The 13,562-nt window shown below is 44.4% G+C and overlaps 1 protein-coding gene across 1 annotated transcript; it reads left to right on the forward strand.

Annotated features, from left to right (window-relative positions):
• The first annotated feature begins 2,776 nt into the window (after positions 1–2,776).
• On the forward strand, positions 2,777–5,463 carry Gpx2 (glutathione peroxidase 2). Its single transcript, XM_005072754.3, has 2 exons — positions 2,777–3,123; positions 4,813–5,463. Exons 1-2 carry the CDS (start codon positions 2,902–2,904, stop codon positions 5,161–5,163), a joined length of 573 nt encoding a protein of 190 aa, XP_005072811.2. The 5' UTR covers positions 2,777–2,901; the 3' UTR covers positions 5,164–5,463.
• The last annotated feature ends 8,099 nt before the right edge of the window (positions 5,464–13,562 follow it).

Here is a 13,562-nt window from a genome sequence, read left to right on the forward strand (position 1 = left end):
GTGAAAGATAGACATAGAAGAGGCCTGAGAATCTTAAAGCCACAGTCCAATGACAATGGGAGTGGTGAGCGTGATCTGTCTCCCCTAGTGACACCTGCAGAAGAGCCCAAAACAAAACCCCCACTGCCCTGCTGTGAGCTTACAGGGGCAGGGTTTGGACTGGAGGAGGATGAACATCAGAGGGGTCTTTGAAGCCAGAATGGTGGCCATCTGTTGTTGATGAATCAGGAAGGTCCTTCCTGAAGGCATTAGGAAGGGTCGGGTAATGTTTCAGATTTGTCATTGGATACCCCATGGAGCAGAAGCAGATTGGAACCTAGGAAGAGGAGGTGTTGGGAACACGGAGATGCTGGAGATAGACGATGGAGTGTGGGTAGAAGGAAGAAGGCAGGAATAAAACAGCAGGGCAATGGTAGTCCTGAATCTCCTGAACAAGTCACTGTGGGAGGGAGTGGTTACCTTTATGAGTCCAACAGATAAGGAAACAGGTTCTCGGCAAGCTTTAAAGACTTGACCAAGGGCCCAAGAAAAACAACAGTTACAACTAAACATCAGTGCCGTGCACTCTCCAGAGTCTAGAGTCTAAATGGAAAAGATTTGGAATATTTAGAAAAATCTCTATAAGCAATTCTTTTGCAGTCAGAACCAAGAACCACCCACCTAGGCTTTTCTGCCTATTAAGACTTAGAACAATTGTTCTGCTGCAGAAAGCCGTAGGGGAGACTCTTTGTTAGCATGTGCCCAAAGTTAAAAGCTTCTGGAAAGTGGGGGCAGTGTGTGTGTACCCTGGAGACAGTATTTTAGGAATATCTCATCATTTTTACTCAACTGTGAGAAGTGAATATCCAGCAGACCAGTGAGGGCCCTAGTTTTCTTGGAGAAAATGAAGAACAAACTTATTCCTCACTCAAGACTCATGGCATGCTTGAAGAGGGCCTTCAAAGGGACAGCAAACAAAAGGCTTTGGAAGCCCAGGCTGCTGGAGGAAGCTCTAGATGGTAGAGAAACCTGGAAAGTTAATAAGTTCTTATTTGTATCATTGCCAAGTCCCTCTGACTCCATAGCTTGGTAGGGACAGCTACTGGCTATATCCAGGGACTTCCTGCAGTCTCAGCAGAAGACCTAACTTCTTGCCACCCCACCCCACCCCCCAACCCCCGCAAGACTCCATTCCCACTTGGCTAATGGAAACTTGTTTTTAGGGGGCTGTCAGTTGAGACTATGATTCCCACACTCTTAAACACATGTAGAACAAGCTATGAGGTAGAAATGATGAGAATTCCTGGCAAGTAGTTTCTTGGCCTCTCAAAAAATCAAATTCTGAAGACTTGATGCACCAGCCTTGCTGACTCTGTTCTAGGAAACATCTCCCAATGAATATGTACCTATGAAAATACCCTCTGGGGCACTGGAGAGATGGCTCAGAGGTTAAGAGCACTGACTGCTCTTCCAGAAGTCTTGAGTTCAATTTCCAGCAACCACATGGTGACTCACACAACCATCTACAATTCAATCTGGTGTCTATGTAATAAATAAATAAATCTTCTTAAAAAAAAGAAAATACCCTCTGGAGACCAGGTGGTGTTGCTATACACCTTTAATCCCAGCACTTGGCAGGCAGAGCTGAGCAGATCTCTGTGAGTTCAAGGCAAGTCTGGTCTACAGAGCAAGTTCCAGGACAGTCAGGGCTACACAGAGAAACCCTGTCTTGAAAAAAAAAAAAGAAAAGAAAAAGAAGAGACCCTCTTGGAAACATTTGCCTTATTAAAATAGCCAAGATAAGCCTGATTGTTAGTTGTACTGGTGACAAGTGTTTCTTAAAAGTCCCTTATTTAGTTGGCCAATGCTTGAATAATGGAGTGGCTTGGATAATGGCCTTTTCAGCTGCTAGAGTGCACCCCAATGATAGGCCTCAGCAGCCAAAGACACCAGCCGTAAGCTAATGGCTGGCTCTGAGGCATCATCATGGTAACCTACTTGGAACCACAGCTGCTTCGCCTTCCTGTACATTTCCTCCTGTGAGGAAATCATCACACACTCACGGAAGCCTGTCTTGAAAATCTCAGCGACTGAACCTTTGCCTGGGAGGGAGACAGGTTCAACCCATCCACCCAGTCTTTGCCATCTGTTCTGAGTCTCCTCCTGGTCACCATGCCGGCCCTGCTCCATCCTCATAACTGCTGGAGGAGTGCGGAATAGAGGTGGAGGCTCTAATGTAGAACATGGTACAGCGGGGGACAGAGACCTCAATGTTCTCCATGACAGGAACATCACTCACTGAAAGACAAACACAACTTCATCCCTTCTGCCTGCTCCAAACCGAGGCATTGAAAGTCATTGCTTCTAGAAAACGACACACTCTCCTCCAAAGGGTCCCTGTGATTCTGCTTTAGACAGCACAGAGACATAAAAAGTAGTGTACATCCTTCAGTCGTCACTGAGTCAGGTGGACATCAGCCCCAATTCAGACACCTCGGAGACCGGTGCTCAATAAATGCATTTTACAAATGTCTGCACCAGGTAAAAACAACTTGCTGGGGCAAACAGGAGTCAATCTTGCATGCTCCCTCCCTTTTTTCCTCACCATTTGACCTTTGAGACTCTGGTTTCCAGCAAGGAGTGAATTATTCACATCCGCTCATAGATATCAAATTGGCCCTTTCCAGGCTGCCAATTGGGTGGGACAGAAGGTGGCTTTGTTCAGAGACTGTAAATAGGCAGAGCCACAGCCTTGTTCAAACAGAATGCAGGTGGGTGCCCGGTTTTTACTTAATCATCCTAGAAATGCTCAAGGGCATCTGGTGAAATCCTTTCTTGTCTTTCCTGGCTCCACCTTCCTCCACACCCATTCAACCGGCTTAAGTGAGCTCACACACCTGGGCAGGGCTCACTGGCTTCACCATGGCTTACATCGCCAAGTCCTTCTATGATCTCAGTGCCATCAGCCTGGATGGGGAGAAGATAGATTTTAACACGTTCCGAGGCCGGGCGGTGCTGATTGAGAATGTCGCATCACTCTGAGGAACAACTACCAGAGACTTCAACCAGCTCAATGAATTGCAGTGTCGCTTTCCCAGGCGTCTGGTGGTTCTCGGCTTCCCTTGCAACCAATTTGGACATCAGGTGAGGAGACCCTGGGGTTCTTCCCAAGGAGCTTGAGGGAGATAAAGACGGGGGGGGGGACAGTGAAAGTGCATTGGAAAATCTGGAATTGAAGGGATGCTTCATCAGTCTAGGTCTAGGTGAGCATGAAATGCCACCAGGAAGTAGATATGCTCTGAGATTAAATATTGAGGGTGTAACTTTTTTTTTTTACTGTCTTTCCAGAACATCCTATGAAGGATGCTACCAGATCTCTCCATTGTGTTTTTGCTGGGTACCAGCAAAGTGATTCATTAATTATCTGCCGAATGAATAAGTGGAGAAAGTAGAAGGTTAAGAATCAGACTAAGATGGCGTGGTAGAGCATTCCTGTAATCCCAGAATGGCAGTGAGACGTGGAGGCTCAGGATTGATGCGGGTTTGAGGCTAAACTCAGCTGCATGGCAAGACCTCATCTCAAAAACCAGCCTGCTCAGTTGGTAGAGTACTTGGCTAGCATACCCAAAACTGTGGGTTTGATCCCCAGCATTGCATAAACCGGCTGTGAAGGCTTGCCCTATAATCCCAACACTTGAGAAACCGAGGCAGGGAGATGAGAAATTAAAAGGTGATCCTCTGACTACAGCTAGTTGGAGGCCAGCCTGCCCTGGAGAAGTTGTCTCCGACAAGCAAACAACTGGGATTGAGCTGATGAGTTCTTGGGAGTCCTCGGTCCCTGCAACCGTAGTTCTACACTTTAATGGCTCTGATGCCCTTGAAAGATGCACCTAGTTTTCTGTTTGACTCTCCTCATCTGTTGATTTAATATAAATTGACTCAGATCATAGCATTCGTAGCTGAGTTCAGTGAATGAAGAGGAGGATCAAGGGTCCTTCCGATAGCCCTTTAGAAACAAAGGGAGTAGTTACATACCCAGTCTTTGTAAGTACTTAATGGCTTAACAGACTGCCCAACCCCGATCTAGAGCAGTCGCCTTCTATGTGCCTCTGTCACACACACACACACACACACACACACACACACACACACACACACAGAGAGAGAGAGAGAGAGAGAGAGAGAGAGAGAGAGAGAGAGAGAGAGAGACAGAGACAGAGAGGCATGCATTCATTTATGCATGCATGAGTCTCCTATCACCGTGCTTCCTTTCCTCCCACCTGGTTCTGCTCCCTTCTGCATCTGTGTGTGTTGAGTGCATCCTTTGCCCGTGCCCTGTGCAGCTCATGAATCCAGGGTGAAAGTAAGACCTGGGTGAGTGACAGTTATACCTTCCAGCTTTCCTCCTTCCTTGTCCTAGATCTAAAATGCAAACAGGAGGACGTTTTGATGAAGAAAGACCCCAATCCAAGGGAGTTTTCGTTTTAGGTGCCACTAAGGCAAAGAAAGTTAGTGACAATGGTGAATGCACTCTACTGGAACCACTTAGTGACCAAAGGATAGTGCAACACAGCACTCATGACACACACACACACACACACACACACACACACACACACACTATAAATAGATGTAAAAGATTTAAAAATCAACTACACAATGGCTGGGAGAGAGTAAGGCAAGGGAAATGGAGAAGAAACACGCGTACATGCAACACATGCTTGCACACACAAAAGCAAAGAGTGACCCTAGGAGGAAGAGCTGGAGAAGGAAAGATTTGCGCTAGAGAATCCCTGGTTCCTCTTCATTTTTCCTGCTTTTTGTCCTCTCCAGGAGAACTGTCAGAACGAGGAGATCCTGAACAGCCTCAAGTATGTCCGCCCTGGGGGTGGGTACCAGCCCACCTTCAGTCTTACCCAAAAGTGTGAGGTCAACGGGCAGAACCAGCATCCTGTCTTTGCCTACCTGAAAGACAAGCTGCCCTACCCTTACGATGACCCGTTCTCGCTCATGACCGATCCCAAGCTCATCATGTGGAGTCCGGTGCGCCGCTCAGATGTGGCCTGGAACTTTGAGAAGTTCCTCATAGGGCCAGAGGGGGAGCCATTCCGTCGCTACAGCCGCACCTTCCAAACCATCAACATCGAACCTGACATTAAACGTCTTCTCAAAGTTGCCATCTAGATGTGAGCTGCTTGGAATGTCCCGCTGTTTCCAGTCCCTGAGTATTCTTCCTCGGGACTCAGTGTACCCCCAGGAGACACTGGGGGACTGAAGCGTCCCCGTCGCTGGAGCACCGTGCCTCCTCTGCCTGCCTGTTTCCTTTGGCTCTTGAGGAACCACTTGGGGCTCTAGGTCTGGGATGGGCTCTGGGCCTTCACAGAATGACGGCACCTTCCTAAACGCTTATGGGAGCTGTCTGAGAAGTTGTGAAGCGCTCAGAGTTAACCTGCTATTGAGTCCAATAAAGGGCAGGTGTGGAAATGCCTGGGTCTTTGTATCTTCCTTCCTAAAAATCCCACGCATCTTATTTCACTGTGTGTGCGTGTGCACATGTGTGGAGGTCAGGGGACAATTTTGGGAGTTGCTTCTCTTCTTCTACCTTGGGCTCCAGGGATGGAACTCGGGTCATTGGGCTTGTGTCTTCTTTCTTGAGAGAGGTGGAGGGCTGTAAGAACCGTGGTGCCGTGGAGGGGCTGGAAACACACTAAGGTTTGGGAGAGGGGGCTCTGATCGAGGGGGTACCCCAATTACTGTCTGGACTAGGTTGCAGTCAAGGTGTGCAGTGACAGTTGGAGTTACAGTAAATGTGGATTTATCATTTCATGGCTCGCACAGAACCGAGCAAAAAGAGGAAGTCATAAAGTGGGGTAAAGAGAAGGACAGCAGGCCCTTTGGCTGAGTGCTCTGGCTGCTAGCCTACAGTCAGGAAGGAATCACTAGAATAATCAAGCGTTAGCTGGGTGTAGAAAGAGCAGTTACCAGGAACACAAAAGGCACTTTATCCTCTTCTTGGCCACTTTGTTAAATTTATTTTTTTAAGATTTATTTATTTATTATGTATACAACATCCTGCCTCCATGTATGTCTGCACGTCAGAAGAGGGCACCAGATCTCATTACAGATGGTTGTGAGCCACCATGTGGTTGCTGGGAATTGAACTCAGGACCTCTGGAAGAGCTCTTAACCTCTGAGCCATCTCCCCAGCCCCCACTTTGTTAAATTTAAATTTTCTAAAATTAAATTTTGTGTGTGTGTGTGTGCATATGCATGCACACGCATGTATATATGTATGTGCTATGGCATGTGGAGGTCAGAGACATCTTGCAGTCTCCCTCCACCATGTGGGGCCAGGGATTGAAATCAGACCATCAGGCTTGTAAACAGACGTTCCTGTTCTGCCTTTGTCCTTCTCAAGCTCCTCCACTCACAAATCCAGGCACAAGGCAAACAAATAGTGGCATGAATGAATTACTGAGTTAATGTCTTCCATGAAGGTAGGGGAAGAAGAGGCAGAGGCATGATCGCATTTACGTCCTCCATGAGTATGGGGACACACAGACACACCCAACCTTTAGAGCAGAGGTTCTCAGCCTGTGGATCGTGACCCCTGGAGTTGAATGACCCTTTCACAGGGATCGCATACCACATATCCTGCATATCAGGCATGTACATTAAGATTCGTAACAGTAGCCTGGTAGTGATGGCGAACACCTTTATTCCCAGCATTCGGGAAACAGAGGCAGGTGAATCTCTGTGAGTTCGAGGCCAACCTGATCTACAAGGTGAGTTCCAGGACAGGCTCCAAAGCCACACTGAGAAACACTGTCTCAGAAAAAAATCATAACAGTTTCAAAATTAGTTATAAAGTAGCAATAAAAATAATTTTATGGGTGGGGGTCACCTCAACATGAGGAACTGAGTTAAAGATTGAAGCAGTAGGAAGGCTGAAAACCATTGCTGTAGAGGTTGAGTTTATAATCTGCCCGCGTGATTGGCACTCACTGTGTCGAATGGCTTTGTCAGGATGCCCAGGTTCCTCTTCCAGTGCAAGCTTATTCAGAAAGGAGCAGCAGCACTACCAGAGCCAGGGGCTGTCATGCTCTGGAAGAAATTCCTTCTGTTACAGTTTTCCCTTTTTGTCACTAGATGGAACCACTCGGTCTTAAGCCTCACAGAACGATTCCCCAAATCAGACACCCTGCTAAAGAATGCCAATGCAGCCACTGTTTCCCTTTCATCCGTACATAAAAATCAATCCCAAGCCTTTTCATCACCTGAGAAGCAGGTGTGGGGCTGAGGCAAACGATGCTGTCACTGACAGTGCTTCATGTCAAAGGGGTAACCTGAGTGTCACGGTGAGAATTCCCAGGCATCCTTCAAAGCAAGGCTGCTTGACTCTTGAAAATTCAGCCCTTTGGACTGCTTATCTTAAAGCCAGCAGCTGGGGTATAAATTCTTTTGCAAATGAAGGACCATGCAAATTTTAGAGTAGTAACGACCGAGACAAATTCTTTCCCTGATGAAACGGGAAAAGGCATGTGTGCAGGGTGTTACTATGGATTTTTTTTTTCTTCATCATCTTAATGGTGCCTGCCATTGTATCTGTAACAGACAGTTATCCTAGATGTCTGGCTAGCCTAGAGGTTGGCATTATGCCACTGGCAATTTAGTGTGGGATATGCATCTTTTCTAGGTGGTTCAAACTAAATGAGTAATTTAGGGATTCCAGAAGAATTAGAATTTTAGTATAAATAATTTTACACAGAGTCAGGAGGGGCAAAAATGGTAGGAAGTGGGCTCTTTACTTAGGCAGGGGTAATGCTGTTTCTTCAGGCAGGGTCTGACCAGTTTTTCTCAGAAGGGGACAGAGAGGCAGGATGACCTTCCATGCTGCTATTGTTAAAGTGAAAGTAAGGGTTGTTTTCCTCTCTACTTCGTCTCATTTGTCCATGACTTGTCCTCAGATGCAGCAGCTTGTGGCCATCAGCAGATAAGATAAAGATTTAATGGAATCTCCCACTTTCCTGAATAAACAAAATCTTTTAATCAAAATTTTCAGAGGACACTCAGGAGTAGGAAGAAGTCTCATTAATAAGCTCTGGCAGAAGTGCTGAGGTAATGTTGCTTCATTTAGAGGAATGCCAGGCTCACTTCCAAGGGCTCTCCACTGAGGAGCTCAGAAGTGACTTTAGGGGACCAAGATATATAGGCTGAACTGGGTGACTATGACTTATAATATTTATAACTATGTCTCACAGCTACATCTTTTTAACTTTTTAAAAATTTTACGTGCATTGGTGTTTTGCTGGGAACTGAACCCGGGTCTTCCTGAAGAGCAGTCGATGCTCTTAAACACTCAGCTATCTCTCCAACCCCCCCATAGCTTACATTAACAAATACTGAGCCAAACTCTAGAACGTTCTGATAAAACACCATTAACCACTATAATCAAAATATCAGTAACTGAAATCAACTACGTCACAAACTGCATCAAGAACTTCATATGCATTATTCATGTGAACTCCAAAGGAATTCTCTCTCTTTATAGAGAGAGGGTGGCTGGATGGATTAGCTGTATTACAACCTGTAAGCCATTCCAATAAATCCCTTTCTCTAAATCCATAGACTCATTCTGTAAGATTGTTCATCTAGAGAAACCCAAAGGCCTTTTGAAGACACAGTTACAGCACAAATTACATGGCAAGCATTCTGGAGAACTGGGCCAGGGTTCTCCAGAAGGTGGTATATGCTTTGAATCCAATATATGTCCAGAGTACAGTACTGTTTCTCCCATAGCCAGGATACACAGGCCCAGAAATCAAGGGGTGGGAAGGGGAATAATTCCACTTTCACTCTTAGTGACCCATTTGGGAAATTTTTTGCTTCCTGTTCCAGCAACGTTAAGTTCTACTGATCTAGACGTTTGGTTCCAGAGAAGGGAGTGCCAGGATCCACAACAAACATTCCATCCAACTGGAAGCTCAGACTTCCTTCTGGTCACTTGGGACTTCTGATACCCTTAAGCCAACAGGCTAAGAAAGGAGGGGTGTGACTGATTCAGATTACCAAGGGGGAAATTGGCTTGCTTCTCTACAATGGAGGTAAGAAAGATTATGTCTGGAGTGTAGGAGATCCTTCAAGGGCAGTGGTTCTCAACCTGTGGGTTGCAACCCCTTTGGGTCACATGGAAGATATCCTTCATACCAGATGTTTACATTACAATTCATAACAGTAGTAAAATTACAGTTATGAAGTAGCAACAAATTACTTTTATGGTTGGAGCCACCACAGCATGAGGAACTGTATTAAATGGCTGTAGTGTTAGGGAGGTTGAGAAGCACTGCTTTAGGGAGTCTCTTGGCATTACCATGTCCTGTGATTAAAGTCAATGGGAAACTATAACAACCGACTCCAGGCATGATGACCAACAGCACAAATCCCTTCAGAAACGAAGGCATGGGTCACTCCTCTAGAAAAAGAGCCAAGACATGCTGAGGTGGAGGAAATACAGAATGGTGTCTTAATTAGGGTTTCTGTTGCTGTGAAGACACACTATGTCCACAGCAACTCTTATGAAGGAAAACATTTAATTGAGGTGGCTCACTTACAGCTTCAGAGGTTCAGTTCATTATCATCATGGCGTTATGCAGGCAGACATAGTGCTGGTTATATCTTGATCAGAAGGCAACAGGAAGTGGACTCAGACACTGGGCGATTTCCTGTGCATAGGAAACCTCAAAGCCGAAACCCACAGTGATAGACTTACTCCAACAAAGCTACACCTAATAGTGCCACTCCCTATGAGTTTATCGGGACCTTACATCAAACCACCACAAATGGGTAGTAGAGGAAGATAGTTTATAAACGCCAGCTAAGGTCATGTGATCTGTTGCAGAAATCAGGAGTATAATTGACATCAGTGTTTGTCACATTTTGTTAGAATTCGTTTATACAGACATTTGTGTTTTCTTTACTCGATTTCTTTATCATATAATGTAACAAGAGGATATCAATGACTTTCATGTTGGAGATAAAAGATAACAGAATGTCCTTCAAGGGACACTGCCACTTATTCTAAATCTATAATTCATTTTCAGCTGTATGAGGAAGTTATATCATGTTAGGCATAATTATCTGGTTAGATCTATAACACATTTGCAATTATATTTGGGATAGTTACATCATGTTTAGACATTATTGTGACATGGTTTTTATTTTAATTTGGAAATTAAGCATGACATAAGGAGATATGATTATGTGTCAAATTGACAAGGACGAACTTGTGATGGCTATTCTTGGTTGTCAACTTAACTACATCTGGAATTAACTAAAACCCAAATGGCTGGGCACATCTGTGAGGGATTTTTATTTTTTAATTAAATCATTTGAAGTGGGAGGATAAATTCCAATCCAGATCTTTGAGGTGGGAGGATTCACCTTTAATCTGAGGCACACCTTCTGCTGGCAGCCTATAAAAAGGACTTGGAAGAAGGAAACCATCTTTCCCAGAGGGCCCCAACTGGTTATTCAGTGCCAAGTGGTCAGCCCTGAAATCATATAATCATATACATACAAGTAACATTATACATATTGAGCAGGTTGTATTTCTGTATTTAGGAATATGGTAATATATATATATATATATATATATATATATGAAAAAGGCATGAATTTGAGAGCAAAGGGAGAGGCAAACGTAGGGAGTCAAAGGCTCTAATTATATTTTAATTAAACATTTTTTAATTATATAGAATTTTTAAAGGTCAATTATGGAGGCTGGGAGATTGCCCAAGAGCATTTGCTGTTCTTCTAGAGGGTTCAAGTTTGATTCCTAGTACCCACATCCATCAGGCAAGCTAATGGTTACTCTAACCTCCTTGGGCACACACATACATGAGGCAAATAGACACACAGAGAAACATTAAAAAATGAACATTTAAAAATAAAAAGTTGCCAGGCATAGCGATGCACACCATTAGTATCAGCACCAGCAGGGAGGCGAAGGCTAGAGGATACTTGTGACTGTGAAGTGAGCCAGAATTATACAGTGAGTCCAGGCCAGCCAGGGCTCCATAGAGGAGCCTGTCTCCAAACACACACACAAACCACACAGCTCAAGTCAGACAGAATTCTAGCAGAGAGAAGGAAGTGGGCACAAAGTCCTACTCTAGCCAAGAAGCTATTTGCGATTGACAGCTGCTGGGGTAGGGACAATCACTTGTCTTCAATGGAGTGTCATTGGGCATATCAACCACACTCCAGGGCGGCCCCCGTGACTGCCAGCAGTTGGCTAATACAATCAGACTGCATGGTTATTTTGTAGTTGTTTTTTTTTTTTTAAGAGAAAGAACAGGAAGTCAGGTGGGTAGGGAGGTGAGGGAGAATCTGGGAGGAGTTGGGGGAGGGGAAAGAATGTCAATATACTGTATGAAATTTTCAAAAAGCAAATAAAAACAAAAAAATACAACTAACAACAAAATACATTAAAAATACAAAGTCTATCAGGTAGATTCCTGATTGATCATCATAAGAAAAGAGAAATTAGCCAGGACAGCTGATGTTCTAATACCCACAGTGACTTTCTTTCATTAGTAAAGACTAATAATGAATTTATCTGGCCTCCTTTATTTGAACAGAAGAAAGAGAAACCATTGGTATCAGGTTGAAGACATCTTTATTCCATTAGACCCCAGAAAAATTCCCCAAAACAGACTGGCTGAGTAATATTGAAATAAATAGACAAGATCTTGTGTTCTGAAATTTTCTAAGCTATATCCGTAACAGGTGGATGGATAACTGTGCAATGCTAGTGAGAGATGAGGTGTCTTCGGCAAATATAGCATCATACTCTTCAGCTTCAAATGACTAAGCCGGAAGTATCAGCAGACTCCAAGAGGGACCACTGAGAGGCTGTGACGGCTCACTGCTGCTATTTACAGAAATGAAGCAGTTCTGCCTTTTGGATTCATTTCACCCAACGGATTCCTCCTCAGGTTAGATACAGATTTGTAGCAAAATGGGAGGCATTTCCTGGAATAAATCAGCTGACCCTTCTGGAGAAGCTGACTTAACTCTGTGAATAAGAAACCCCTGTCTGGCACATCCAGGTCCCGCGGAGGGCTGTCACTGACACTCTCAGCTGACCTCTTCCTAACCCAGCAAAGCTTTTTATCTTATTTCACCCAGCACCCACTGGGAGGAGGTCGTGGTGGTAGCCTGGTGACTTTGAGCTGCTGATTGCATGCAGGTTCTTCCTGGCTCTAAAACTGGACCTACAAGGGCATCATTCTCATGGCAGTGTACATGAGTGTGTTCAAGGCTGCAAGGTTACCACACTCACAGTAGTGTAAATAAGTGTGTTCAAGGCTGCAAGGTTACCACTCTCATAGTAGTGTAAATAAGTGTGTTCAAGGCTGCAAGGGCATCATTCTCATGGCAGTGTACATGAGTGTGTTCAAGACTGCAAGTGCACCACCCTCACAGTAGTGTAAATGAGTGAGTTCAAGGCTGCAAGGGCATCACTCTCATGGCAGTGTACGTAAGTGTGTTCAAGGCTGTGGCAACACGCAGCACTCAAACGTTGCTATTATTTACTACCGCTACAGTATAAAAAGTGCTATCTACTTACTTTTTGTATGTCTTAGTGGGGAACCCTTAGATACAATGAAGAAACAAGTTGTTTTTTCTTTTAAGATTTATTTATCTATTTATTTTCATACATTAGGGTTTTGCTTACATGTATGCCTGTGTGAGGACACCAGATCCCCTGGAACTGGAGTTACAGACAGTTGTGAGCTGCCATGTGGGAATTGAACCCAGGTCCTTCGGAAGAGCAGCCTGGGCTTTTAATCAGTGAACCATCTTTCCAGACCCAACCATTTCATTCCTAATGCCTATTCTCTTTAAGTCTGGGTGTTAAGACTAAAAACTGAAGGTACATCATTGTTTCTAGAACTTTATAGGCTATCTGAAGTATTTTACACTCATTAATTCATTTGGGTCTCCTAGAAACACTGCAAAAGGTACAGTATCACATTCTGTTAGCCCAGTTTTACAGAAACAGGACACTGAAGTACCAAGTACTGCTCTGTCTAGTGGCTATCTGCTTTCAAAGGACAGTGTGGCCTAAATGCCAGTGTTATGACCACCAAGTCAGTGCTCTTTCAATTATGCACAAACATATTCTATGATCCCTCTGGAGTAAATGAATCGATCCTATAAACTTACATTACATCCTTTACTCCCATGTCTCTGGTTTCTCCTATGTGTCTTTCCTCTGGGGTAGGTTTCCACTTAGGTCACATTATATTCGGTTACCATGCCTCCTAGTTCCTCAGATTCTCCTTGGTTTTGAAGGTCTTGGTAGTTTCAAAAGATACTATCAGTCTGTAGAATTGAACTTGTGTGTTGTTCTTATGATTATGTAGATTATGACTCTCTGGGAAGAAAACCAGAGAGATCTTTACACTTATCATCTCAAGGGTGCCTGACATCAAGATGGCTTACCTGTGGCAGTATTAACTTGATCATCTGGCCGAGCCAGTGTTTGTTAGGGTTTGTTTCCTTAAAGTCACTCCTTG

Source organism: Mesocricetus auratus, unplaced genomic scaffold (genome assembly GCF_017639785.1).
Source record: "Mesocricetus auratus isolate SY011 unplaced genomic scaffold, BCM_Maur_2.0 Super-Scaffold_15014, whole genome shotgun sequence".
In the NCBI taxonomy this organism is placed as follows: Eukaryota; Metazoa; Chordata; class Mammalia; order Rodentia; family Cricetidae; genus Mesocricetus; species Mesocricetus auratus.